Here is a 26,345-nt window from a genome sequence, read left to right as displayed (position 1 = left end):
TGCCAGTCTTTCTGAAATTACTGTTACATTTCAAAGCATTCAACGATTGAAATTACTTTATATTGATCAGTACTTTGTGTACATTTTGGTAGCAAAAGTAGATTTCAAGACCTTGAATAAATCACTCGCATATTTCCATTTTTCTATTTTATTGGGGCAAGCCATGCAAAATCACTTTAGACCTATGGAAGAGTGACTGAAGAACAGAACTATTAGATTTCCTGACTAAGAGGAGAAAACAGTGATACTGGTTCCTGAGGCCACATAAGCAATGTGTATCTGCCTCTATAAGAAAAATATCTGCCCAAAACAAATGTTGCTGTTATGATAAGAGTAAATTGAACAAGGTAGATCCTATAGCATTAATTTGTAATAAAATATCTACCGTAATATAGGTATTTTATATAGATAGCAAGATGCTAACCAGTGTTGAAGACAATTCAAGTGCTAGTAAAGCATTGTATGAATATTCTGTGGTTCTTTATGCCTGCAGCATGATTTAAAAAGCATCATCTGTAAACAGAAAAATCAATTACAATTAAACCTCTGCTCTTTAGCTTACTTAAAAGAACTTTCCATTGCAGATATTTTCAAGTTGTACTTTATTACAATGTCAGATTTGTAAGTACACAGTATAAAAATAACTAACACACATGCTATTTTTTTCTTCTGTGTCTCCAATATCCTTAAAAATGGATATGTATAGAATTCAGATGATATCACACTGTAGGGCACTGTCATTCTTGATCAACCTTCCTAAAAGAAGATAAATCATTGTTCATCCTTGGACTACTTCACATGATAGCTTTTGTTGGATTAGTTATTTTGTGTCTAAAATTAGGAAGGGTGGAAAGTACCTCACATTAAAATTATTTTTTCTTTGAATTCATTAACCTTCTTAGCTCTGAATTATGAGATTGAGTCATCTTATTCATGGAGCCAGGAGACTCCTGCTTGGGTCGTTCACACTCTTTCTGAACTGGTATTTCTATCTCAAGATGATCAAAATACGTGCTTTGTAATTTCTCTGTTTGAATTATGTGTACCTTCTAAACCCTCCCAAGGATCTGCAGTGTCACATGGATGTCCACACTAACAGCAGTGTTCTTCTGAGGCCACAGTAGATGGGTGGTGATCCTGACTTTCAGGAAACTGTTATGTTGTTGATGTATTAGGACCTAACGCAACCTCATGTTCTGTCTTTTAGAATGAGAAAAAAAACTGTGGGTTTGTTCTGAATGGTTACTTAATATCTGAGGGAACATTTTGCAAAAAGAGAGACAATGACTCCTGTTTTCCAAACAAATTTCAAAACTGATAATTACTTCTGAATGAAAAATTCTTCTGGTGCTTAAAATGAAAAATAACATTCTACATATACTTGACTGAAATGTGGAATTGCTGTGCAGCTCTGTGCTACTATCCTTTTTTTTGTCCTCTCAGTGGCCGTATGACAATAATAGATTTATTTCTCTTTATAAGAGATTGTATGATGTTTTCTGGGAATTTGAGAATGAAAGACTTCAAAGAAATGTGAAATATGACTGTATATGTGGACCACTGCCTGGCTTCAAGTTGGTGAAGTACTTTGCAGTGGAAGATGCTACCTAAATGAGTTTTAGAAATAGTAGTGTCATGAACCCTGAACAATGTCTTTGCAGATTGGATGTATAGGCTCAGAGGTAATAATAATATACTTATTTCCGATAGGTTGGTCAACTTTTCACTGTGGAGTACTTCAAGGTTAAAGCTAAGTGCATCAAAGGTATTTTATTGTAATTGCTTAAAAAGAAGGCCTCAGCAGACAAACATATTGCCAGACTTTCTGAAGCCCTGAAGACAACAAAGCAACCTTGTCTAGTGCTTCTGGAATACAGCTCTCCATTTTGCTTTTTCTTTTGTTTTTCTTGGTGTTCCTTACAAGTCTCTCTAGTAATTCTTCAGAAAGTAATAAAAAAAAAAGTTGCTGTATTGCCCTCTTCCTTCTAAAGCCTCATTTCCTATAGATTTGTGTCTGCATCCCTACACATGATCTCTTCTTCACTCCAACTTCACCTCTTTCCTTGCATTTCCTTCTGTGTGACATTTCTTCCTCAAATCTCTTGCTGCTGTCTTGGCAAGAGGCATCGTGTGCTGTGGCTCATTTTCACCAGTACTTGTATTAACCAACCAACCACTGCATGCTGTGCTGAAAGCCTTGACAAATGAAATGCCTGTGGAGCCTGCCCTGGCTTTTCCCATTATTACAATCTCTACTCTTGGAGGCTCCCCTTTACTCAGCTATTGGCCTTTCTAGAACTCCTGTGAGGCTTTAATTAGCTTTGAATCGCTTGTCGGTGACAATAGCTTCAAAAGTTAAGGGGAGCAAGTGGGCAGAGTGTGATTGCACAGACCTTTTTTTCCTTGAGGAACAGGTCAAAACCAAGTAGGAATGCTTGCTAGAGCCCAGATTTTGGCAGGAATGTTGTGATGTGGACCACATACAGTATTCCATCTGGAAGGTAACAATGAACTGCCTATTTTTTTTTTTTTATGAGGGAAGTTTATAATTCTTTTGGGTAACATCCAGAAAAACACATCAGCCTGGACAGTGGTGAATCTGTAAAAGCATACAAGCTTGTTTGTCTGAGAGAAGATAATACTGCATACGTATTTCACAAGGAGAAGCATGAACTTAGCTTTTTGTTGAGTACAGGCCTTGGAGTTTTAGTTCCAAATACTCTTCAGACTCACACAAATAACAGCTTGTTACTAAATTATGGCTTTTGTTGAAGTAAAATTCTAAGTATTTTTTGTTTTAATTACAAAATAGGTCACAAATTTAAAATATAACTTGACTTTTTAGGAAAAAAAGTTATTTATTCACTTTATCTCTTTTCAGGTTGTCAGATTTTCAGGAGCAAAAGCAATTTAACTTCTTAAAAATCTGTAACTCAAGAATCAAGAAAATATTGTTAGCATAATTTCTTCCTTCAGTTACTTTAACTGAAATTCTGAAGTGTGGTGCTTCTTGAAAGTGATGACTTGCTGAGCTTTTCCAGTAATTTTAAAAAGTGATAAATGGGATTTGCCCACATAATTTTGAGATAAATGGGAAAAAATGTAATCAAATGATGTACTAATGGCAGCACAGGAACAAAAAAAATGGTCAGAGGTTATGACTAGAACCCTTACATTCTTGTTCTTTTGTGTGGCTTGACAATTGCTCTGCAGTAGTGTCTAAAAACTCCAATAAATTTGACTTCTAGTACTTGTCACCACCTCAAAGAACATGCCCTCTGGAAGGCAGCATGTATTTGCTGAAGGATACAGAGGATGAGAAACAAGACTGTGAGACTAGAGAAGACAGAGCATGAAGCAGTTCTGGATCAAGAAAGATCCCACATCACTCTCTATTAATAAACTTTCTGTAAAAATAGATTATTCTGCCTATTCTCTTTTATCACAGGAGCAGATAGAACCAAGGAGTTAAAAAGCAAAATACATCTAAAAGGAATGATGAAGGAAAACTCGGGGTAGATGCACTTAAATACAGTGAAAGAAAGAAAATACGTGTTGCTAGAAAGCAGTGCATACTCGTATTTTTCAGAAAGAGGGACCATGAACCAAATTAGCCAAATGATGTAAGTGATTTTTTGGGGATCAAGGAAACCCAATCTGAGTTAATTTCCAGCCTGTGTTTTAAGAGCTGCTGTATGCAATTTGTGTTAGTTGGTTAGAAGCAAAGAAGATAACATACGTTTCCTCTCTTTAAGGAAGTGTTTTCACTACCAGGCTTACAAAGACATCTTTCATTTCTTTTATTCTTTTGCCTAAGAATTTTATAATCTGGACTGCAGAATGATGAGACATCTGCGTAACTTTAGCAGAGCTGACAGTATAGCATGGTCTATTGATTAAGGGGTTTTAGAGAGGTGTTTGTTGTGTGGACTCCCTTAGGTTGGAGAGGATATAAAATGGGTTTCTAATGTCCTGGATCAGTTTTCTAACCTCTAGTTGTCATATAATGGGGAACATCCCATTTTCTGCTTTTGGTCAAATCCAGTTCTGAGCAGGAGACTTGCTCTGAATTTCCCCCAGAAGGTTTAGGCTGAGGTGTCTCTCTGAGAGATCCCAAACAGCGGTAGGCCCCGGGGTGCTTACGTCAGATAAAATGGCAGTCAGTCCATTTGTTCATAAGTAACAATAAAGGAAGAAACTGTTTTCTTCACATGCTGGGAGCAGCAAGAGAGAGAGGAAGGACATTATTCTTACTTTTTGGTAGAGCGAAGGCATATCCTACCTATGCTTTCAGGATAGCATTAAAACCCTTTGACTTTCCTGACTTGCTATAGTAAATATTGTTTAATGCACAAAGATCTGTGGCTTTATGGTTTTTAGGAAGGGAAGAGGGAGATGATTTTTCCAGATGACGGTGATCATTGTATTGGCCGGAGGTGTTATTGTAGTTTGAAAATCCCATTACACTTGGGTCATGCAAAAGGGGAAGGGAGCAGTCTCTGTTATACAAAACTTGCAGTCCAGAGGCAAGGCAGGGATACAGGAAAATAGCTGAATAGTGTTGGCCAGTGTGCCAGTGTCCAGCTGTTCACACATTTTTAGAAAGGCATTTATAGTCAAGGGAAATTTGGAAGATGTTTTGCAGATGTTTACACTGAGTTCTTCCCAAGCCCAGAGAGGTGCACTAAGAGAAGGTTTGAAGACTGAGTACTTCAAGGCAACGGGCAGTGGAGATCCCAGACCTTTTTTGCAGCATCGATTAGGTCTTACTCAGAAAACAAAACTGGCCATTTACTCTATTTTTTTTTTGCAAGGCATGTAGGAATGTTTTGGAAACACCAGGGAATTTGTTTTCTTGCTCCCTCTGAAATGGAGAGTAGAGAGCAGATGTAAGGAAAGGGTTTTTTTGAGTGCTCGTTGTGCAGTTTGAGGTGTGTAAGACTTAGATTTAATTATTTTTTTTAGTCTGATGAACTTTATGTTGTCTTATGGCACTCGTCTCAAAGCTTTGATTAGCTTGGAACATTTGAAATCTGCAAATCAAAGTGAAACCCAGACTTGTCTGTGCAAAAAGTGAAGACGATACTACTACTTCTGTCCTTTGGAAGAAAGAATATATGATCTTAAAAACTTGCTTTTATAGGAAATCTCTTGGTGATCAATGTCATTGCTTAGAAAATAAAGAGTTTATATCATTGAGCAAATAGTTCAATACAATTGTGTCTAAGAGGTATAATCTAGCTTTTCAGAGGAGCATTTAATAATTATCAGATTGCTCTTGCCTTTTCTGCCATTCCAAATCTTGCTCCGGGTTCCCTTAGCCAGTTTTGCTGTTGCAGAAGTGGGAATCCTAAAGTCCAGTTCCTTTCGCTGATTCAGAGTAGTCTGTTTTAAGCACTGAATAGAGTAGTAGTTGAGCAGACAAAAATAGACATTGATCATGTAGTTAAAAACATAATGCATATGTCCAAGGGAAGATAAATGTAAGCTACATAGCCAAGTGTAATTGTAGTTTTTCACACATTCTGTAATTTTAGCAGTGCTTTTTGAAGATGAAATATTTTCAAGTATTTGTACGTTTTTGGCAATTTGGCAGGAATTGAGTCTTTCGATTCTCTTTGCTGAATCACTTGCTTGGCTACTTTGCAACAGTTTTGCTTTTCTCCAAATCACATGGTCAGGAAAGCTGTGCAGTAAATCTTAAGGGGTGCATATGAAAAATACTACTCTTATGCATGGAAACAGTAGGTCACAGGGAAATTATGCTCAGTATATGGGTGCACTACAGCATGTATTCTTAGTTTTTTGGGAGGGACACCTACAATTTTAGATAAACAAATTGCTCATGTAGTTAGGAAAAGAAGACAGATGCAGGAAAGTTGCACAAAGGACATCTCACACTTGATTTGTCCACTTGTGCTGTTCCTTTAAAGGAAAAATTGTGATGATTGTAAGAGAAAGGACTTAATTGTAAGTAGTGATTGTGTTAAATTATTAAGGAGCAGTATGTTTTTCATTACTTGGTCTTGGGTCTCTGTTAAAGTTAACTGTGGACACTTTAAAAAAGTGTTATTTCCAGTTGAAAAGGGTGATATATTGGTTAGGCAATGATTTTGTTCTGTAGATCTGTTGCTGGCATTTTTGCTTTTAAAACACTTATAAAACTATATTAATATGAGTTACTTAAAACATTAGTTGATCAAATTGATTTCCCCCTCCCCCCAACACACACTTTGCCAAGGGAACATTGCTTGTGTCTATGGCCTTTTGGCCCCAGGGGAGGCACAGCAGGACCCACAACGAAGGAGTAAGTGCAGAACCAGAGAAGTCCATTTGGCAGCAGAGGCCACTTGTAGGAACCTTCTGCACATCACTGGAGAACAAACTACATCCTCTCTGCCTGTCTTCAGATGTTTCCACTTTAGTGTCTACATCTTACTTAGTGGGCTCTTTTAGCAGCTGTCTCTGAGAAGCCTTTGTTTAGTTTTCTTGTGAGAATTTTTTATTTTTTTTGCCAGAGGTTTGAAACATATTTATCAGCTTCAGCCAGGCTGCTTTCCAGATGCCTTGTGTGTGCCCACAGTTATAAGCATGTGTTATGACACTGAGGCAGTTAGCAAAAAAAATTAAAACAGGGTATGTGTGTGCAGCTCAGGTTGATGACTAAAATATGTCAAGTTCAGAATTAAGACATAAAATACCATTTTAAGGTATCTGATTAATTCTTTTCCTCTATTTAATGCTTTCTTTCTGGAATAAGTTTAAGGTGGTTAAACATTGACCTCAGGGTATTCCTGTACATAATATCAAACCTTCATTACTATACATTGTGCCTGTTGAATGGAAAAGGAAATAATTAAGCCAATTAATACATTTTAATGTAAAATGGGTAATATACAGAGAACTCTAAGCAGACTCAAAGTTACAGATTTCAGAATGCATTTGAAAAATAGGAAAGACTAGACAATTATTTTCTAAAATGAAATGGTAAAAGGCTGTTCTTGCAATCCATGATGCTCTTCCTTGTACGACACGATAGCCAACGGAAACCACTCTTGCAGTCTGCCTCCACCTGAAAAGCTGTTGCACGTTCCTACTGCGTGAACTGTTTTTGTGCTGTTCCTGTTGTATAATAATTACATTTAATTCTTGGTCTACATGCACACTAATAGAAAATGGTGCTTTTTATTCTCTCTTCAGCCAATACCAAAGCCCGCAGTAATGAATTCGCTGAGAAGAGCGGACTTCAAAAATATGAGTACGTCTTACATCCACGAACTACTGGATTCACTTTTGTGGTTGAACGTCTAAGGGAAGGTAATTCTGCTCTGTATTTATATGTTTATTTCTTTCCTTGAAGATATTAAATCTCACTCAAGCTGTAGAAGCTTAGGCTCGCAAAACTGCCTGAATGACAGAAAACCTTTTATATGTCCTGATCACAGAAAAAAAACCATTTTCACTTTCTTTTTAGTGTTGTAGCTTGTTTAGCAGTCTGCCTCAGAAAAATAGTGTGAAAGATCCCAAGGAGGTTCAACCTTACTGTTTGTACCAGTCCTTGACCCCAGCTGGGCAGCTGACACCAAATACCTGTCTGAAAAGCTTCTGGTTTTAAGTCTGAGAGCTGAGACCACAATTTGCTGTGTTAAATGCATGAGGAGAATGCACCGTAGCATGTAGATGCAGCAATTCAACTGCCCAGTGCTACCAAGGTCTTTCAGGTGATGATGACTTGGAGAAGCTGCGTAAAATAGAAGTTGTGCTGCTTGACAGAGTGGTGGGTAGGAGAACGTGTGATACTTCATTTTTACTTAGAAGTGGTCTTCCGTCCCTGTGTTAATTTTAGAGACCCGAGTCCCTACTATTAGGGGAGCAAAGTATAAAGATGTGTCAGTGATAAAAATACAGATGAGTGAATGTCTGCAGGATACACAAATGTATGGTTGAAGAGAATAAACATGTACAGTAAATTTGAAGTGTTTATTTATAGGCTAGTTCTTCAGGGAAAAGAATTTCTATATCTTTAACATATGCTGATTATTCTGACTGCCAAAAGATGTTTCAGATTATTAAAAAGAATAAGGGACTGCTGGTATGTTTTTTCCCTTGCTAGAATCCTTGCTTGAATTTTGCCTGATTCTTGCTAAAAAGATATCCTAAAATCACCGCAAACACTTCGATATTTTATTGAACAGGACAATCCTAACTGGACCATGTATCTATTTGACTCTGTTTTTATTGGACATTCAGTGGTGGACATCTTAAATTTTCATCTATCTTAAATGTTTATTACTCAATTTGCTGTAGTAGAAAGAATTTGCCACGTATGCAATTTAAAAATCTTGTTTTACTTAAAATTTTTCTGCACTGGGTTAACCTACTGCATAAAAATATTTCTAGCCTGGAATAAATTTTCAGTTAAAGTAATATTTTCCACTCAAAATATTACCAACTTAAAAAAAAAAGATTCTATATTTGCTGCTGAAAAGAGCTTTGTGGCTATATAGTAATTTTCTAATTTTATAAAAATGATCAGCTCTTCTGTTTCTGTGTGAGAAAATGAACTTTTTCCACAAAGCTGCAGAAAAACCAAAAACATTCCTAGGTGATTTTTTTTTTCTTCGTCCAGTGTTTCAAATGCTTTTAAGTCCCCTCTTTTATTTAAAGTAGACAAATACTGTGTTAAATATTAATGTCCCCTTTAGCATCGAGTTTAGTAGCTATTGGGTACTATGATAAGCTATAAATATTATGACTGTATGCTATTATGTAATAAGTTGTGTGTGGAAAGGTAGTTCAACTAGCATTTTAAAATGATTAGTTATTACTTACAAATTACAGACTTGGTTTTCAATTTTTTGTAAGTGTGTCAGATATGGACCATTTGTGTTGAACTGTGTTGTTTTTATGGACAACCTAACTGTAGTTGCTTGACTTCAGAACACCTCAGTATACTGTATGCATTTTTTTATCATCAGTACCACATGAAAGTCCAGGTAGATTTTCAGATACAGTTAGTACCTGACATTATAGTAGGGCTTTAGTTTGACGAATACAATTAGAATGCTTGTTTTACAACTCAAATTTCTGATCCTTAGCAGTAATAAAGAAAACCACGATTGTTAAGGACAGGGTGTGTAACGTGAATCCCTCTTTCCGGACTGTCGTAATGCTACAATGTTGCCATTAATCATAAAAATAGACTTGTTTCCCTTTTTTCCTGCTCATGACTGCAAACGCAAAGATCTGTGTGTGACTTTAACATTCAGGAGGGAGTGGTGGAGATTTTAACATCATGTTTACGTCTTTGAAAGTATTTTTGTGCACAGATGACGACCTGATTGCCCTATAGCTCTCCTGTGAATACACTTTGGTTCATGGCTGTTTTCCATTCCTGAGGCTCAAGTGTCTTTACTTCAGACCTGAGTATATTATTTTGCTCCAAAAATAGGTTGATGAAGAGAGGGGGAAAATGTCATAAGTTTAACTGCTTCTTGAATGTTGAAAAAACTGATTTAATTTGGCAAGAACCCTGATAAATGCGCATCACAGACTGTAGCATGAAAGAATTACCTGTTATTACATAACAATAACTATCAGTGACCCTTCTGATTAGGAAATGAAGAATCAGGAAAAATAACCTTCAGTAAATGTTGCTTGTGTTTCTGCAAGAGAGTTTTTTTCCCAGAGGAAGCACTACGTGGCACCTTGACGACATAATCCAAGCAAATATCAGTCCTTTGCTTTCCATAGGTGGCAAAAAATTCTGAACCACGTGAATGGATTTTTTGCCAGTGGTAACCAACATCTAAATTCCTCTGCCTGCCTTCTCGCTCTTATATGGTCATTATTTCAACTATTTGATCTCTTTTTGCCCATAGAAGCTGCTGTGAAGGTTTCTAAGTCACTACAGAGATTATGGGAGCTAAGAAAAAAAAAATCATATAGCTTCCACCAAAAAAGCAATAAAAACTGTTTAGGTAAAACATCTCCTTGGCTTTTGAGTCTCTTACAGTTTCTTCAACATTCTAGCTCCTCATAACGCTAGCTCCTTTGCCCCTGAGCTGACTCTTCTGCATAGAAACCCAGGTAAAAGCTGGCTGTGTTTTCCTTTCCTTATGCTCAAGTTCCAAGACAGTGAAAATATTGTTTTACTTGTAAATGATCACATTTCTGTTTTCTCATTCATATAAACTTTAGAGTCACCCAAGAGTAAACACAGACTATGAATGTGCTTTAGATGCATAATTAATAATATACTCAAGAGAATAAGGACTGCAGTTGTTGCTGGTTTTTAAGCAAAAGAAAGACATAAATTTTATTCAGCATTAATTTTTGGGGAAGTGTGTTCTTTTGACTCAATAATAATTTTAAGTTAGATGGCTTAATATAATGTAATTGTATGTGCATGGTAAGAGAAAATATAGTATAGACACGAGAAGACAGAGGGAAAGACCATGTGGTAGCTGGGTAAGGTCAGCTTGCTACCTGATAGGCAGTATAGAGTGTTACTTGAAGACGTGGAAGTGAACAAGACAGGAAGAAAATTTCAGTAAGTACTAATGAAGATGGAAAAGTATTAAATATACTTAGGCTAAGTATAGATTACCAAAATACATGCCTTTTTTCACCCCTGCAAGATGATCATATGTCGTCAACAGAAAAAGGAAGTTTATGAGATTCTTCATTAATTTTTATTGATGAATGTTGATCAAAATAGCACTAGCCTTTTTTCCTAGCATGCTGAAGCACATTTGAAGGCTTTGATCCCTTATTGTGGCACCAAGAGAAGTTACTCTGTGGAAGACCAAACCATTGTTGACCAAAGTGACCGCTTCAATCCCTAGTACTATCTGGTTAGATGGCTGCCTGTGGAAAGCAGAGAGAAAGAAAATAGTTGATTTACTTATTTCCAATTCTGCTCACCTGATCAAGTATATAATTTGTCTCAACTCAGCTATTGTGAATTCCATTTTCAGTCAGCACCTGGTGAAAAATTACTAGAGCTTTATGCTGTGTTTCTTTTGGGAACAAAGGTGAGCATTTTTAGAAAGACAAAGTCAGAACATGTAAATGAGCAACAGAAAATGAACTGTAGACACCAAAATAAAGACTGGCCATGACTTTTTTTTCAACTCATCATCATGTACCTCTCTTCAACTATCCCCCAAAATAATATCTAATCATTTTTTAAAGCCTAAAATTTTTAATAGATGTTAAGTGTGCAGTCATTTTTGGCAGGACTTGACTTAGAGCAAATCATCTCCTTTTACAAAATGTGGGACTTGGAAAATGACAGAAATGTGCAGGAATTTCAATAAGACTTTTATATAAGCATGCCTTTAACGGTGTTAATTAAAAACATTTATGGCTTATATAATGCTCTTGAAGATCTTGGTTTGTGAGATCCTTCCATGAAGGGTCGAGAGGTTACTCAGAAATTAAGTATAGGTTTTCAGGCCTGGTTGTGGTTTATAAAGGTTTTTTTTTTTCAGAAGTCCAAATGACATTGAAAGTTCAGATGGCTTGAATGTTCAGTTTCAAAGAGATGGAAAATAATACTAGTTGATTTGATTCGGTATTGACTGGATTCATTGAATTACATATATTATCTTGGTGTAATATCTGTAATTGTAGCCAAATAGTCTGTCAAGAGAAAATAGTTGTTTATGAATGTTTCCTTAAAATTGCTTTCACAGCTTTCAAGTATTTTCTCAGGAAAAAATACTAAGTTTTTAAGGTTTTAAGGCATCATTAGAAGATCATTCATACTTTTGCAGGCAATCATTTCTGCCGACATTAAATTTTAACTGACCTCTGCTTGATGCTTCCTTTATATCTATCAACAGTCTTTAATATCTAGCTACATTGGACTCAATGTTCCGATTGCGGGATTTATATTTTACTGGGTTTATAGTATGATGGACAGAATTATTTGCCTTAGTTACAGTATTTCAGGTTCAAATTTATTTCTGGTTCATAATCAGCAAAAAAAAAAGAGCAGATAACAGCTAGCAACCGAAGCATTTTAAGGGAAGTTACGAATTTAACATGCCTTGCTTCATTGCCTATCCTTACTGATGCAAAGAAACTGTGATTTTCATCTTGTGTCCACGATTGGTTAAAAATCTGTAGTTTTGCCCTGAAGTGAATGTCTATATACACAAAGTGAGAAACCAGTTTATTTTCTACTGTTTATATGTGAGCTGTACAGCATTTCAATAATCAGATGCGAGTATACCAGTCTGTTTCATTGCTAGGACAGGATAGGTGTTCAGTCCAGGATATCTGTATATATCTGTGTAAACATTTTGATCCTGTGACACGTAGATTCTGTATGCTTTTCTGGAAGCTACAGTACCCATATATGCATATTTACATACTTAACTCTGTACCATTTATTGATGTTACAGTACAAAGCACTTATGTGTCACTTTTGAGCTAATCTAGGGAGACAGAGTAATTTATATCTAAGACACTTAATAGAAATTGATGATCAGCAGTTCTTGAAAGCTGACGTGATCTGATTCACCTTCACTGAGGTGTAGCCAAAGAGGCTACGCAGAAGGTCCTTGCAAGTGCCATCTGGATGTCCTCGCTGTGCATGAAGAATATTATAAGCTCCCACATAAAGCCCTGAAGAGCTTATGGACTGTCTTTAGAAGATGATTCTCTCTTGAGCCCTGCAATTGTCACATGAGCCAGGGTGCTTAAATTTGATGTATTTGTGTACAATGTTTAAAGCTGAAAATCTCAATTTAGTAACTCATTGAGACCCTCCAACTTGAAGTAGCCAGAGCTTTTTTCTTCCTCTAGCTTTGAAAGAGATGCAGGAGTCTGTTTTTATGAGTAGCTGAAATGTCAACAAGGAATGCTACCATGATACTGCCGGACACTTGTCTTCTGGTATAGATGATGCTTCTGGTCTCTGCACAGTTATGTCTGAAGCCACTACAGCTTACAACACAGATGCCATTCACTCTTTCAAATGTACATCAAAATAATACTAATTTCTAAGTGTGTTGTATTTGAGATGTTTTTTTAAGGGAAAAATCAGGTATAAAATCAGGTTTGTAATAGCTCTGTTTATTGACTGAAACACTCAGGCTATGGCAGGTAGGGTGTCTGATTGAAGGACTGGAAATATTAAATACACTGCTTTCTATTTTGACACACAAAGTTTCTTTCCTCTTCACATAAACGTTGAGTAAGGTTTGCAGGTCTTCATCACAGAAGTGTCTGCTGAATTCCCTGCAGAGATTTATGTTCTCAAACTGAAGCATGTAAGCAGGACTTCAGTACTTCTCAGGTCCATGCATGATTTGTCTAACAGAGCTACAGGACATAGAAAAGTTCCACATCAAATGACTCTAAGGGTTAGGTCAGATGTTTTAAGGAAAGTTAGCCTTCCTATTTTTGTAACTGAAGAAAGTTCTGACTCTGAGAATGATATGCTGGGCCACTGCCAACATTTCTGTGGGTTTTTGGGAGGCCAGAGCTTACACACTGACCAGCACTGTCATCTCTCAGAGCAGCTCTTGCCTGTTTGTGGTGGTTGCTCGGTGTACGTGTAAACCAAAACCAGTCTGATTTGGAAACAGGAAAATATAAGTAGCTGCATGGGCATTAACTTTAGGTCCTCAGTCAACTAATTTCACCCATATGTCCATCAGATTTGCAGAGATTAAGCAGCAACTCTAAACCATCAAGAAAATTCTTTCTTCCCAGCTTTTTTTTTTCCTCTGTGTGGCTCTCCGAGTCACGTTACTAAGTAGACTGATACTCAGAGTTTACTGAGCTATTGTGAAAGAGCTATGAGCAATTTTCTAGCTGAAAATGCAGTATTAGAGCATCACTGGTTGCCATTATAATTGAACTTGTGCTTTTATGAGAATTGGATCCTGTGCATTAAATAGCTTAGCTTTTGATATAGAAATATCAGTATGTAAATTGGAGCTTGCATGCCTTTTATGCCTTTTGTGTGTTGGTAGAAAATTCATAACAAATTAGTTAATTTAAAAAGAAACCAACACAAACCTTGTTCAAAACCACACTTTTATTGCTAGGCATGTCTGTGAAATTCAACAGTGCAGAAAATAGGGTGCAGGCCGTTGTGCTTTATTGCAAATGCTGACAGTTGTCTCTGTAATCTGGAATATGAGAAAGGGCAGCTTGACTTTTTCCAGAATGATGTTAACCGTTGATGATTACCGTATCTTACAAACATCTGCATATGTTGGCTTTGTACTTCTCAGAATGAGCACCAGCTTTCTGTTAGATATTTTCTGGCCTTTGGTACATGTTGAAAGCTTCTGTTACTATCTCTTCTTTCATGTCTTACTGAAGTAGTATTCTGCGCTACTCGCCCCACCTCTGCAGCAAGCAGTCCATCGTTTCAGTCCTTCTGGGAAGGATTTGGTTTTTCCAACACACTCTTTTCTCTCAGCCCCCATCCTTTCCTCTTTCCATCCTCCACTGCTTTTGAGAAGGGAGCATAACCTTCCATTGGAGGGTTTATGGTGGATCTGTGTAAGAATTGCCACCACTTGTAGTGTTTGCAGGTTGGCATGTTTGTGTTTGTGTCACTCACAAGTGATACTATGGTACTCATCGGAAGTATTTCAGGCTTTACATTCTTGAGACTATGAAGATCCACCTACTGAAATAATCTCCTTACAATCCTTACGTGTGAGTCATGGCTTGTGACAAGCAGATATACCATGTGGTGGATCATTTTCCATTTACCTCCTCGGAGGTTATTAATAGTTGCTGTGGAAACCATATTAAAAAGATATTCTTTGCCAGCAGTTACCCCACAGTGGTATTAGAGGTTTCCACTGTTTTCCCTTAGCTCCAGAATACACAATATCTGTGGTAACAATGTGGTAATGTTTGGCAAATGTGGACTTTTTTAATTGCTTCAACTGGAGGCCTGGAACAATGTTAGCTCATCAGATTGCATACATAGAAATGAAGCTTGGCCACAGATGAGTTCAGGAAAACTGATTGCTCAGTAAAAACCAGAATTCGTGTATTTAGAATTGAAAATATATTCCTGCCTTTTGTTGTTGTTGTTATGTTTTTTTAAAATCTAATGTTTATCTCCTGTCCAGAATATTTTTTAAAACATTGGGTTTTTTTGGGTTTTTTCTGTTTATTTATCATAGAATCGTAGAATGATGGGAGTTGGGAGAGACCTTTAGAGATCATGTAATTCAAACCTCTGCCAAAGCAGGTCCACCTAGATCAGGCCACATAGGAACACGTCCAGGCGGGTCTTGAAGACCTCCAGAGAAGGAGACTCCACACCCTCCCAGGTCAGCCTGTGCTAGGGCTCCCTCACCTGAACAGTAAAATAGATTTTCCTTATGTTTAAATGGAACTTTTTGTGTTCCAGCTTCATCCCATTACCCATTGTCCTGTCACTAGATACAACAGAAAAAAAATAACGCCCCAAGCTCCTGACATCCACCATTTCAATATTTGTAAATATTAATGAGATCCCACCACATTCTTCTCTCATCGAGACTAAGCAGCCCCAGTTCCCGCAGCCTTTCCTCATAAGGAAGATGTTCCAATCCCCTGGTCGTCTTTGTGGCCCTGCACTGGACTCTCTCCAGAAGCTCTCCATACGTCTTGAGCTGAGCAGTCCAGAACTGGACACAGGACTCCAGATGAGGCATCACCAGGACAGAGTAGGGGGAGAGCAGAACCTCCCTCAGCCTGCTGGCCACATTCTTCTTGATGCATCCCAGGTTGCTATTGGCCTCCTTGGCCACAAGGGCACATTGCTGGCTCGGGTTTAGTTTATTATCAGTCAGCACTCCTAGGTCTCTCTCTGTAGAGCTGCTCTCCAGCAGATCAATCCCCAGCCTGTACTGGTGCATGGGATTGTTCCTTCCCAGATGCAGGACTCTGCACTTGCCCTTGTTGAACCTCATGAGGTTCTTAGGTGGTGGACTGAGAGTGTGTGTAACAAGATATATCTGCTGGTCTACACTTGGTCAGCTCTGGATGTCCATTTTGGAAGGCCGTTCATCTGATTAGAGTAATTATTTAGTTTGTTTTTTCCTATAGTGTCACTGACAGCAGCACAGGGTCTTGCAGTACCCTTGATGCTCTCCTGAGCCCACACAAAACACTGAACAGTCCATTTTGTGGGGTTTTTCATGACATCCTTGTGACAGGCTGGATACTAATAAAGGATACTGAATACTGTACAAGGATTTGAACTTTTGTGTCAGAGTACTGACCTCTGTAGTTGTTTTTAAAGGCTGCAGGACAGACAATAGGTGAGCATCAGGTGAAGTTCAAGTTTATTAATTACTGTTCATTCTTTTCAGACGGTGACCCACAATTTTACAGGTGATGTTGATTGGATTGATGGCATATTTAATTATTTCTGAAGCTGAAATTAAATCCTATGAACAGAGGAATAATATTGGCATTTATTTATTTCACATGCCATTACCAGATGCTGTACACAGCATACCCATTTCTTGGGTTTTTCTATTAGTAAAGCAGGTAATTGCTTCAAGCAGTCTGGAGTAGGGGAGACCTGAAACATGTTGTTTTTCCAGGACAAAATACTGGTTTAGTTTTAGTTAGAAGATTATGTTTCCTGAAGTATTTTATTAGAAAAATAGCAGTATCTACAGTCTGAACAGACTAAACCAAAATCAGAGTCCCATTACAGAGGAGATTCTCAGTCATATTTGATGGACTTCTCACTCTTCCACTTTTTGAAGATGCTAGCTTTTCCTTTCCAGCTGCATCGAAGCTGCTGCAAATGTATTTTGTGTATTTCCGATACCACTTTTCTATATGAGTGACTGTTGGCTGGAGAGAAGGTCCATAGAGTATCATTTCAGTTGCTGGAAATGTTGGAATCCTCAGACTGTTCAGATATAGCCTCCAAATCTGTGAGATGGTAATAAAACTTTCAATGTCCTCTACTTACAAAGTTTGCTGCATATATATCATTAAACCTTAAGTAGTTTGTTTCTTTCATTCCTTTTTGCTGTTACAACTTTGACTCTTCTTCCCTTTGCCCTTCTCCCAGTTCCCTGCTATTATTTTCAAGGCATACAAAAATTAGCCCAGCATCATACTTTTCTGAGCTCATGAAGATCCCTGAGTTTGGCAATCATTTGCAAGACTCTGCTCCAGAGATGTTGAAAGCAGTGCCACATTCATGAGTCCTAGATGTTGCTATGGTACTGATTCTGAAAAACGAAAAACATAAGAGGGCAGAGATGCTTGGGAAAAATTGTGGTAGAGTATAAATGCTTTTTAAAATAGATTTTTATCAAAACATAAACTTCAGCATAAATTCAACTCTTCACCTCATTCATCACCTTATATATAATCTGAAATCTTGCTGTCATTGAGACTTATTTTGTCAACCTTTTCCTGAACCGCAGGATTCTGAGGGGCAGGAAATAAGGTCTCGTCTCTCAGTGTTCTCACTAAACACTGGTAGGTATAGGAAGGATTTCTCTTTAATGCCTATGTGCCATGCCAGTTACTTGAAGTGATGTACAGTGTGACTCAACTGTTATAGTGAAGTATATTACAGATATAAAGTTTGAATATATTTTCCCATAAATTAATTTCTTTGTGCAGTGACTTCCAGTTAAGAATTGGGTAACAGGTTTTAAAACACATTCAGTAGGGTAGTGTCTCTCCATACTCCTATTTCATATTATTAAAATCTATTAATACCTTAAAATAAGCAGCTCTGAAATGCATATCATCTATATTTAGACTTGTGCAAAAGCGTAATTTTGTTTGCATTGGTAGTCATTGTTGACCTTGTAGCATAACAGTAAAAGTGATTATAAAACAGTTCCACAACTGGGGACCTGAGCAACCTTCTGGCAGGCTTGTTCCGATCACCAGTCCTTCACCGTGGTGCTCTGAAATGAGCCAGACCCTCCTAATAGTTTCTGGCATCACAGAGACAATAAGAGCATTTATTAGGAGAGAAGCCTCACATGCACAATAAATAAAAGGGAGAGAGACGTTTTCAAAAACGCTTTGGCGGCTTTGGAATTTGTGAGCGATGGCACGTTTGCATTGCCTGGAAGTTGCTATGGGTACTGACGTTGAAAAGCCAAACACACAGAGGGCAGACCTTAGGGACATAAGTCCCATTTAAAATCCTATAAGAATTAGTGCTCTTTACATCTGCTTAGAGGCTTTTGAGAAAACATCCCTCAAAAGGATTCTTTGCCCAAGTGCTCTCCAGGTTCATCCCGTCAGCAGCAGCACTGTGATTTAACCAGTCCTACTTCTGCCTAATCCAAAAAAGCATTCCTTCCGAAAGACCTGAAAGTTCCCAGGCTTCCTCCATCTGACCTTTGCTTTGCTGCTCTTTTGCAGCATGGATCAGAGAATTGAACGAAACATAGGCTCAGCAGCTACGTGACTCCTCCTTTCCTTGCCATTCTTCATGTACTATCTGCTAGGACTGTGTCTTTTTGAGGCAGGTGTTTTGGTTTTGTATGTCTGAAACTACCATCTCACTGGTATTTCAGCGTTGCTGAAGCAGGTAGGAGTTAATCTGCAGTTATCTCAAATAGTGCAGCCTTCATGTGCACAGCATTGCAAATATTTAATAAACCTGTTAATAATACATTCCAAACCATACTGAGAGGCTGTGGAGATTCATGAGGATTTATGCTACCTGTGGTGCCAACAAATTCAGTTGACATTACACACTGAGACACTCACGTAAGCATGTACTCAGTGTTAAAATACATGCATAATTTCTGATCTATAATAGCAGTGTTGTACATTAGGAGAGAACATTTTTAAAGAATTATTCTCCTCCTTGAAGGGATAAATTATCTTGACTTTCAGTCTTGTGCTTTTCTGTATAGTGGCACATGTAATCAACCAGCAGCATGTTCTTTTTTACATCGTCTTGTTTGGATAGCAGTGGACAGCACAGAATTCATTAAAACTGGACAGCCAAATGCTGATAGAATATAATGAGGCTATGATTCATGGTGGGTTTTTTTCCTGTAAGGTATGGTGTATTGTGTACATACAGAGCTTTGTATGGAGCTTTGGTGGCTGATTTCGGTCTTTCTTGGTAAATTGTCTAGATAAGGGTCATATTCTGAAACCTTATTAATACAGTTAGAGAAAACAAATCTTACTCAGTCTTTTTGAATTTATACAGTAAGGAGTTACCATCTGTGATTTTTTTTTTACAAGCAAAATTATTTTACTCTGCGTTTCCCTCTGAGTTCACTGAAAACAGCAAGGCCAGACAAGTGTTGCTTTACACTCAAACTGAAGAGACTGTGATAATGAAGCCAACGTGGATTTCAAGAAATCATGACTATAAGCAAAGTGAACTCACTCAGTCTGCAAAAGATTCTGGGGCATCCACAAGCCAGTGTAGCACTGGTGTTCAGAATTGGTGTTTCATTGGCTGGAGATCCATTGCTGCCTCTTAGCTGGTCAAGAAACTGGAACTCAATTGAGTAGGTGCATTATCACTTGAAAAGCATTTCAGGATCCACCATCAAGATGGACTATCTTGATCTGCAAGTTAAACGGCCTCATAAGGTGCTGCATCCTTTCAAAGTAAGACAGGAGGAAAGGGCTGAACATTCAGATTGCATAACTAAATACTGAGAAACAGGAATTTCAAAAAGTGAGATTGAATGCAGCCCTCTTGTGGTCTATGGTTTTGAGTGAGAGAACAAATGTTGGGTCTTGCCAGTCTGGTATTTCCTTTATTTACATTGTTAAGAGTCTGTCATTCAATTTCATGCTTTTTTTGTTTCAAATGAAAGAAATATAAAATATGTCAGAATGGAGAGCTTTTAACAGCAGAGCTTTGAGGTTGGTCTGCTATGTGGGAAGCTATGAAGGAACAAAGCAAGTTCCATAATCTGCATTGTTCTCTGGAAGAGCCTGAGAGGGGTGAACCTGAGGAAATGAACTGCATTTCTTCCTAAGAGAAGAGTGGAATTTGGGAGTATCTGATTCTAACTCCAGAAACATTGCCTTCATTTTCAAAAATTCTATGATAACTTTTTCACAGTTGTTCTCTCAACATTGTTTTCTCAAAATACTTGGCTATCTGGAAGCACATTCCTAAAATATTTTCATTATTTTAGTAGAAGAGCTGTGGCAAATAGGAAAGGATGGAAGTAGTGGAGATAGCTGAAAGAAATGAGAGGCTTGAAGATGCATACTTCTGACAGCAGATTCTCAAATCCAGATCTGATAAATACAATAATGGGGTTTATGTCTATGAGAAAGAATATATTTTATGAAATGGTGGTATATCAAATGCAGTATTTAAATATGGTTACATTGTAAGCATATTTTAGTACTCATATTTGGTTCTTTTAAAAAACACAAAAGCCATGACAGTTTTTCTGATTTTTAAGTGAGATGTTTCTTTACTGACTTTCATTACTAAAGCATACAACATGTCATGTTGCTTTTTTCTCCCTGGATTTTGCTGTGGATATCTGGTGTGGACAGAAATTAAGTGTTACCTTGAAAAAGAGCACCAGAACATAATTTTAATCCCAAAAGTAAGACACTTCACAAAAGTCTTTGGCTGAAGAAAGATATACACACTAAGAAACCAATTATAAAGAAATAAGAACATTAGCAATATGCTGGTCAAGCTTTTGTCACAAAATAAACAAAGACTATTGAGAGCTGCATGTAAAATATAGTTTGTCTACTACTTAGCACATGCTGTAGCTAAAATGGAAAATTCTGTAGAGCTGAATGATAGCACTAAGTGAATTGGCTTTTGCAATTAGTTTTCCAGTGGTTTGGTGGTATTAATAATGCAGCAGAAGGACAGGATATCCTTCAACTAAGACAGTATGGAAAAAAAAGTTTTCGTTAGCATTACAATGAACTCTGAAAACTAGGTACTCTTACTCATTGGAAAAAAGGTTTGGGGAAGCAAATTTTGTGTTTGAAAATGTTTGGTGAATTTTGGAGAGTATATAAATATGGCCATTATCAGAAGCTGTCTTTATTATAGTGTGGGGATAAAGTATCTTTCTCAGGCTGTTACTGTAATTCGTACGATGTTATTTTCAGCAGTGTCTATTATACAAAGGAATGTTCAGAACCAGATAAATACTCTAGGGAGCCTGGTTAAATAGGAATAAACCAAAGGAGTTACTTAAAGTTAAAAGAGAAACAAAATGTGGACATGGATGAGAGAAATTATTCTTTCTGTTGTTTTTCCATAGTAGTCTACTTTGGTCAAAAACAAAGAGCCGTAACTAACATATTTGCATATTTGTGGGCAAATTTAGATGAAGATCACAAATGTTCTGATTTATCAACCAAGGTAAAACGAGATTTGAAGCAATCCAGTCTGGAGGAGCTGATGCTTATCAGCAGAACCTTGGAGCTGAGAGAGATGAATTGGAAGCCATCAGATGCAAGTGAATGATGATGAATGGATAGAGGAGGAAGCAGTATGCTTTTTTATAATTGTTATCACTACAGACCGCAGGGCACTTGTGTTTGTCTGAACGGTCAAATTAGTCCAGCCTTCAAAACAGAGTATGCAATTCTGCTAAAATGGAGATGACCATCTGGCAGCCTGTGGCAACTTGGAGTTTGCTGCCTTTGCCAGCATACCTCATCCTGAATTATATGCTTAGATTTTAGCCTAATGACTAGCTACAACTTTATCAGACAATATCTTTTTGGTGAATTGCTCTGCATGCTACTAAACAATAGCTTAGGCTCATCCAAATTGTTAGTCTTTCACACGTGCCTGCTTAGAGCGCTAAATGGATCTTTTTGAAGGATATCTTCCTACACCTCCCTGCAGTAAACTCTCCAAATGACTTTCATGTAATCCTTCTTCAGTGAGTTACTGCAGTTTTCCATCCTCTGCATGTCCTGATGCCTGTGCCTCAGATAGGCCTGGAAGAGTGTAAGTGGCCTCACTGGTTCTGAAGGAGACAGTTAATTCTTTAATGCTCCTTCTCACTATGTCCTTGTTTCTGTCTTCATTTGAGCAGAGTGAGGAAATTCTGTCATCTCTAAACTTCAATAAAATTAAGAAAACTGAAGCTTGTCTGATTCCTTTTAGACATTTCTTCTTTCTGTCCTCTGTGCTCTCACCACCTTATTCCAGCACCAACTATGGTGTAAGTAATTTACTAGTCAGATCTGTGTATTACACTCAGCCTGTTCTCCTCTTGAAAGAGGCCATGATTTGGATAGGTCCCTCTCTCAAGCATGGAAAACATGACTCTTTGCTGACTTGCCACAACGAAGTCTCTTCCCATCAGGCACTTGTCAGGAAGACCCTTCTGCAACCTGTCAGCCTTCTGCTCTGTCAACCTTCACCCAAAGCAGCCCTAGTTGTGCTGATGCCTGCTAGTTGCTCAGCACTGTAATGTCTGAACCTAGCATTGTTCAGTATAAATAATGCACCTCATATATGTCATAAATGTCATGTATGACATTTTGAGTGAAATACAGTTAGCATGAGTACGAGTAAGGTTGGTTGAGTTCAGTCGTTTCCCTTTGGTTACCAACAGAGGCTGGTGTAGGCCACACAGTAGAGGCAGCTTTGGGTTGCTGCTCTCCATTTTATAAACAGTCGTGAATAATAAGAGTCCCCCCTGCCAAACTTGTGTTCTGCATGACAGCCTGCCAGCTGGTCACTCTCAAAGGAATTTGCTTCAAGTGGGTTATGTGCTTGAATGATCCTGTCTATCAGATTCAAAGGCAGAGTAAAACTCCCAGAGGATATGTGAGTACAGCTCAGTGAGGGACAGGAAGGTCTGTACCAGAACCTTGAGTGGTGTGCTGGGCAGAGCGCAGATACTTGAGGTAAGGTGTCCAGCTGTAGCTTTTCCATGAATTTTTGTTTGGACTTGAAAATAAATAACTGTAACACCAGGTCTGGAAAGGAACAATGATTAAGCTTCCACAAACAGCAGGTGGTCATCTTGTTAACTAAAGATGAAATTTGGCCCAAAATGTCTAACAGCAAATGTGAGTGGAACTTAATCTCAGAACTGCAAAATGCTTGAAGTATCTTAGCAGGGAGGGAAAAGGTAAAATAGTTTTTATTAGACCTGTGTCTCACTTACTGCAATACCTCAGTATTGCTAAATCTTAGTACAGTGTGAGAATAGAAACATCTTTTTTTTTTTGATATAGCAGTTCTGTCTAATTTTATCACAAGGCAGAAGTTTCTTTGCAGCAATTTCAGTGGCCATTAGTGCAAGGTTAGGTTACGATAACTCTTGTGTCTGTTTTGGCCTTCACATCTCTGGCAGAACCCCTCACTTGTTGAAGTTAGTAGAAAATGTCATACTGACTGTACTAGAAAGGTGGTTGGATGTTATGTTGCACAAAGCAAAAAATTGTACAATGTTAATATACAAGAATGTTCAAAATCCCAGTGTTTTGAATAGATATTGATGTGTTTATTCTAAAAATCAAGGAGGCTTCTTCTGTGTAACTGTCCTGTATGTCAGTATGTTGAGATAGATAGTATGACTTTGAGAAAAGATAATACAAAGGAGGTGAAAGAAAGTCAGATTTAGTTGTCTGTGTTTGAATACCCATTTAACTTAGACTGGATGTCTGTGAGGTATCTCTGAAGGAACTGAAATATCAGCAAGAAGTACCAGAGAAGAGGTGAAGATAAGTGGGGAAACTGCTACTCATCGGTAGAATGGAAACTTGATGTTAAATAAGATCTTCTTATGTTTCACTGTTTGAAACACAGTAAGAGTTCCAGGAACTAATTACCTAGCAATGAATGATGACATGGAAATATATTAAATATACATAGTTAGCATGGTGCATGCAAAAGAAGAGTCTAGTTAATTTTTATGTAAATTAAGTCACATTGAAAGTGGCAACATAATAAGCAACAACACTGTTTTGCATTTCAATACAACAAAGAAAATTCACATTTGAAATAGAACCTTTCTTCTTAAATAGTCTTTTCTTGGGTGAATACTTTACTGTATGCTTTATTCACTATGGTCTTCATGGTATCTTCTTGTCTGGAAACAATCAGATGAGTTGGCCTTTTAAAAGGTAATTTAACACTTTGGTGGGTCTGGTGTATGTTATCGCTTCTAGTGATTAAAAGGACTAGTGTTGAATCAGTGTGATAAGCAGGCAAACTTAATGCCAAGATTGTGTAAGAACAAGCTTATTTCCAAAACTTCATGAAGTAATGAAAAGGAGTACTCCCTATCAGGAGAGTAAGAATGTTAGGCGTGGGGATGCTCGAAGTTCAGGCTTAGCTGCACCACACTGCTTCCTTGGGGAACAGCTCCAGCATGAGTTCATCTGAGAGGCAGCCTGTTATCTGGAAGTCAGGAAACTCAATTGTGGTGACTGAGTGTAGAAGGAAAAACTAAGGAGGACTGAGGAGTAGTTCAAAAAGAAGGTGCATTTATCTTTAGCCTTTCTGCAGATTGCTGGATGGCAATGCTTATCCTAACTCTTTAGGCACAACTTATTTGTGCTGTTCCTATTACTTCATTTCAGAGTAGTCCATGAATATATAAAAAGTTGAGATGCAGATAATCCAGAGCTTTTAAAATTCTCGGAGCTGGTAGTCTTTGAGGGTGAGGGAGAAGGATATTAAAACAATTATTAAATGTATATTAATATGCACTGATAAACTTCAAAAACTGTTAAAGAACAGATGCCTTTGGCACGTTTCAATGGTAAGCATATGGCTGTGCAATTCTGAAATACAAATCCCAAAGCATTTAGATCAGTGACTGTCAAATGGTTTGTCATGACAGAGGGTTCAACTTGGAGCTGCAAATTCAGACCTATTCCTTCTTTCTAATCTACTGTTGAATTTGATTAGTTGAGCCACCAGTCAGCTTCCTGTAAGACAGGAGCCCTTAATCTGCGGTAAATGTACTGCCAGAGGCATACAGGGCATGCTTTTTTAACTTCTGTGTTCTACAGTACTGTGTATTACAAAGGTTTGAGTATCTCTGGAATGGCTGAGGACTAGTGTGTCTGTTAGGGGCAATTTTAAAAAGTCAGAAGCATGGACGGAGTTCCTGTTACAATGTCTAAAATAAGAATACATCTTATTGTAAACAATTTATATGTGCAAAGTTTGTAGATGAGGCTTTAACACTTGAGCTACACATTAGAATGACAAAATCCTAATTTCTTTTCCTTAGCAACTTTCTACATGGAGTGCAAGTCTACAATGAATGAATAATTTTATTTTATAAAAGTCTGAGAAATAGAATCAGAAAAATAATAGTGAATTAGCTTTACAGTTGCTAATAATCACTGCTTTTATAAATGGAAAACTTTAAGACTTGGTCATTGACATTACAGAATTTGAGTCATCTTTCACAGATCAGGTTTGGGATGTGAATTTAAAAGCTGATACAAAATTGAATATTTGAAGCCGTAATGTATTCTTTAAGGGTGAGATTGGATTTCTTTATCGCCTTTCAGCATCCAATATCGTTAAATCTTGAAGGACTACTTTATTCCATTTGTTGGGGGGCTTGTAATTTTATTGAGATGAAACCAACAATGAAAGCAAAATTTAAAGAGAGAGGAAAAAACCCATTATAATGGTTGGAAAAATTGACACTCATAAGTCAGCAAACATCACAAAGCTGTTTGCAGAATCTTAATTTGGCTTTCTTACATGTATATACGAGATGATCTGATCTTTAGCTAAATGATTGCATGTCATTCTCCCCCCACACACATCCTCTGGCTCATTAAACACTCACTGAAGGAGCAACTTTTAAACATTTTGTTTTCTCTTTATCTTCAGTGGGTGGCCCCAGGACTTTATATGTTGCACTATTCAAGCTCTTCTCTGAGAACAGAACTTCCATATAAGCATGTCTTCTGCTTGCTGCTCTAGCACTAGAGTGCTTCCTGATCTTGAAGGAATTTACTTGTACTCTATCTGTATTTATCTCCCGCATTTTGGAAAAGAATAAGGTCAGGTCTGCTGCTTGGTTTTAGACACCCGTCGGCTTATTTTTCAGTTGTAGCACTTTCTATGCAGCCTGGAACCTGGGGATGCTCAGCAACGCTGTAAAACTGACCCTAGAAACTTCCAGTCAGCCAAACCAGAAAATGAGAAATTAAAGTCTGTTTATGAAATAGACAGAAACAGAATACAATTACCCTAGGTTTTATTTTGCCTGAAGATTGATTGGTTTGCAACTCAGCTGCCTAAAGTTGAACTTGTCCTGTTTTCTCCTCACACCGTTTTGTGCCTTGCAGACTTTTCTGGTCCTGCAGCAAATGAAGCAGAGCTCCTGCACTTTGTTGTTACATAACTGATTCACTGTGAGTTC

General features: G+C 37.7%; 1 protein-coding gene across 3 annotated transcripts in view; it reads left to right on the top strand.

Annotated features, from left to right (window-relative positions):
- The window catches only part of LCLAT1 (lysocardiolipin acyltransferase 1), a 120,614-nt gene that overhangs the window by 61,925 nt on the left and 32,344 nt on the right, over positions 1 to 26,345 (top strand). For all 3 annotated transcript variants that reach the window (XM_061991535.1, XM_061991536.1, XM_061991537.1), the window contains one exon: positions 7,201 to 7,317. In XM_061991535.1, coding sequence (XP_061847519.1) covers positions 7,201 to 7,317 — 117 coding nt within the window. The remainder of the gene's footprint in view (positions 1 to 7,200; positions 7,318 to 26,345) is intronic.

This window comes from Colius striatus, chromosome 2, assembly GCF_028858725.1.
Source record: "Colius striatus isolate bColStr4 chromosome 2, bColStr4.1.hap1, whole genome shotgun sequence".
NCBI lineage: Eukaryota > Metazoa > Chordata > Aves > Coliiformes > Coliidae > Colius > Colius striatus.
This window is presented reverse-complemented; position numbering and strand designations above follow the sequence as displayed.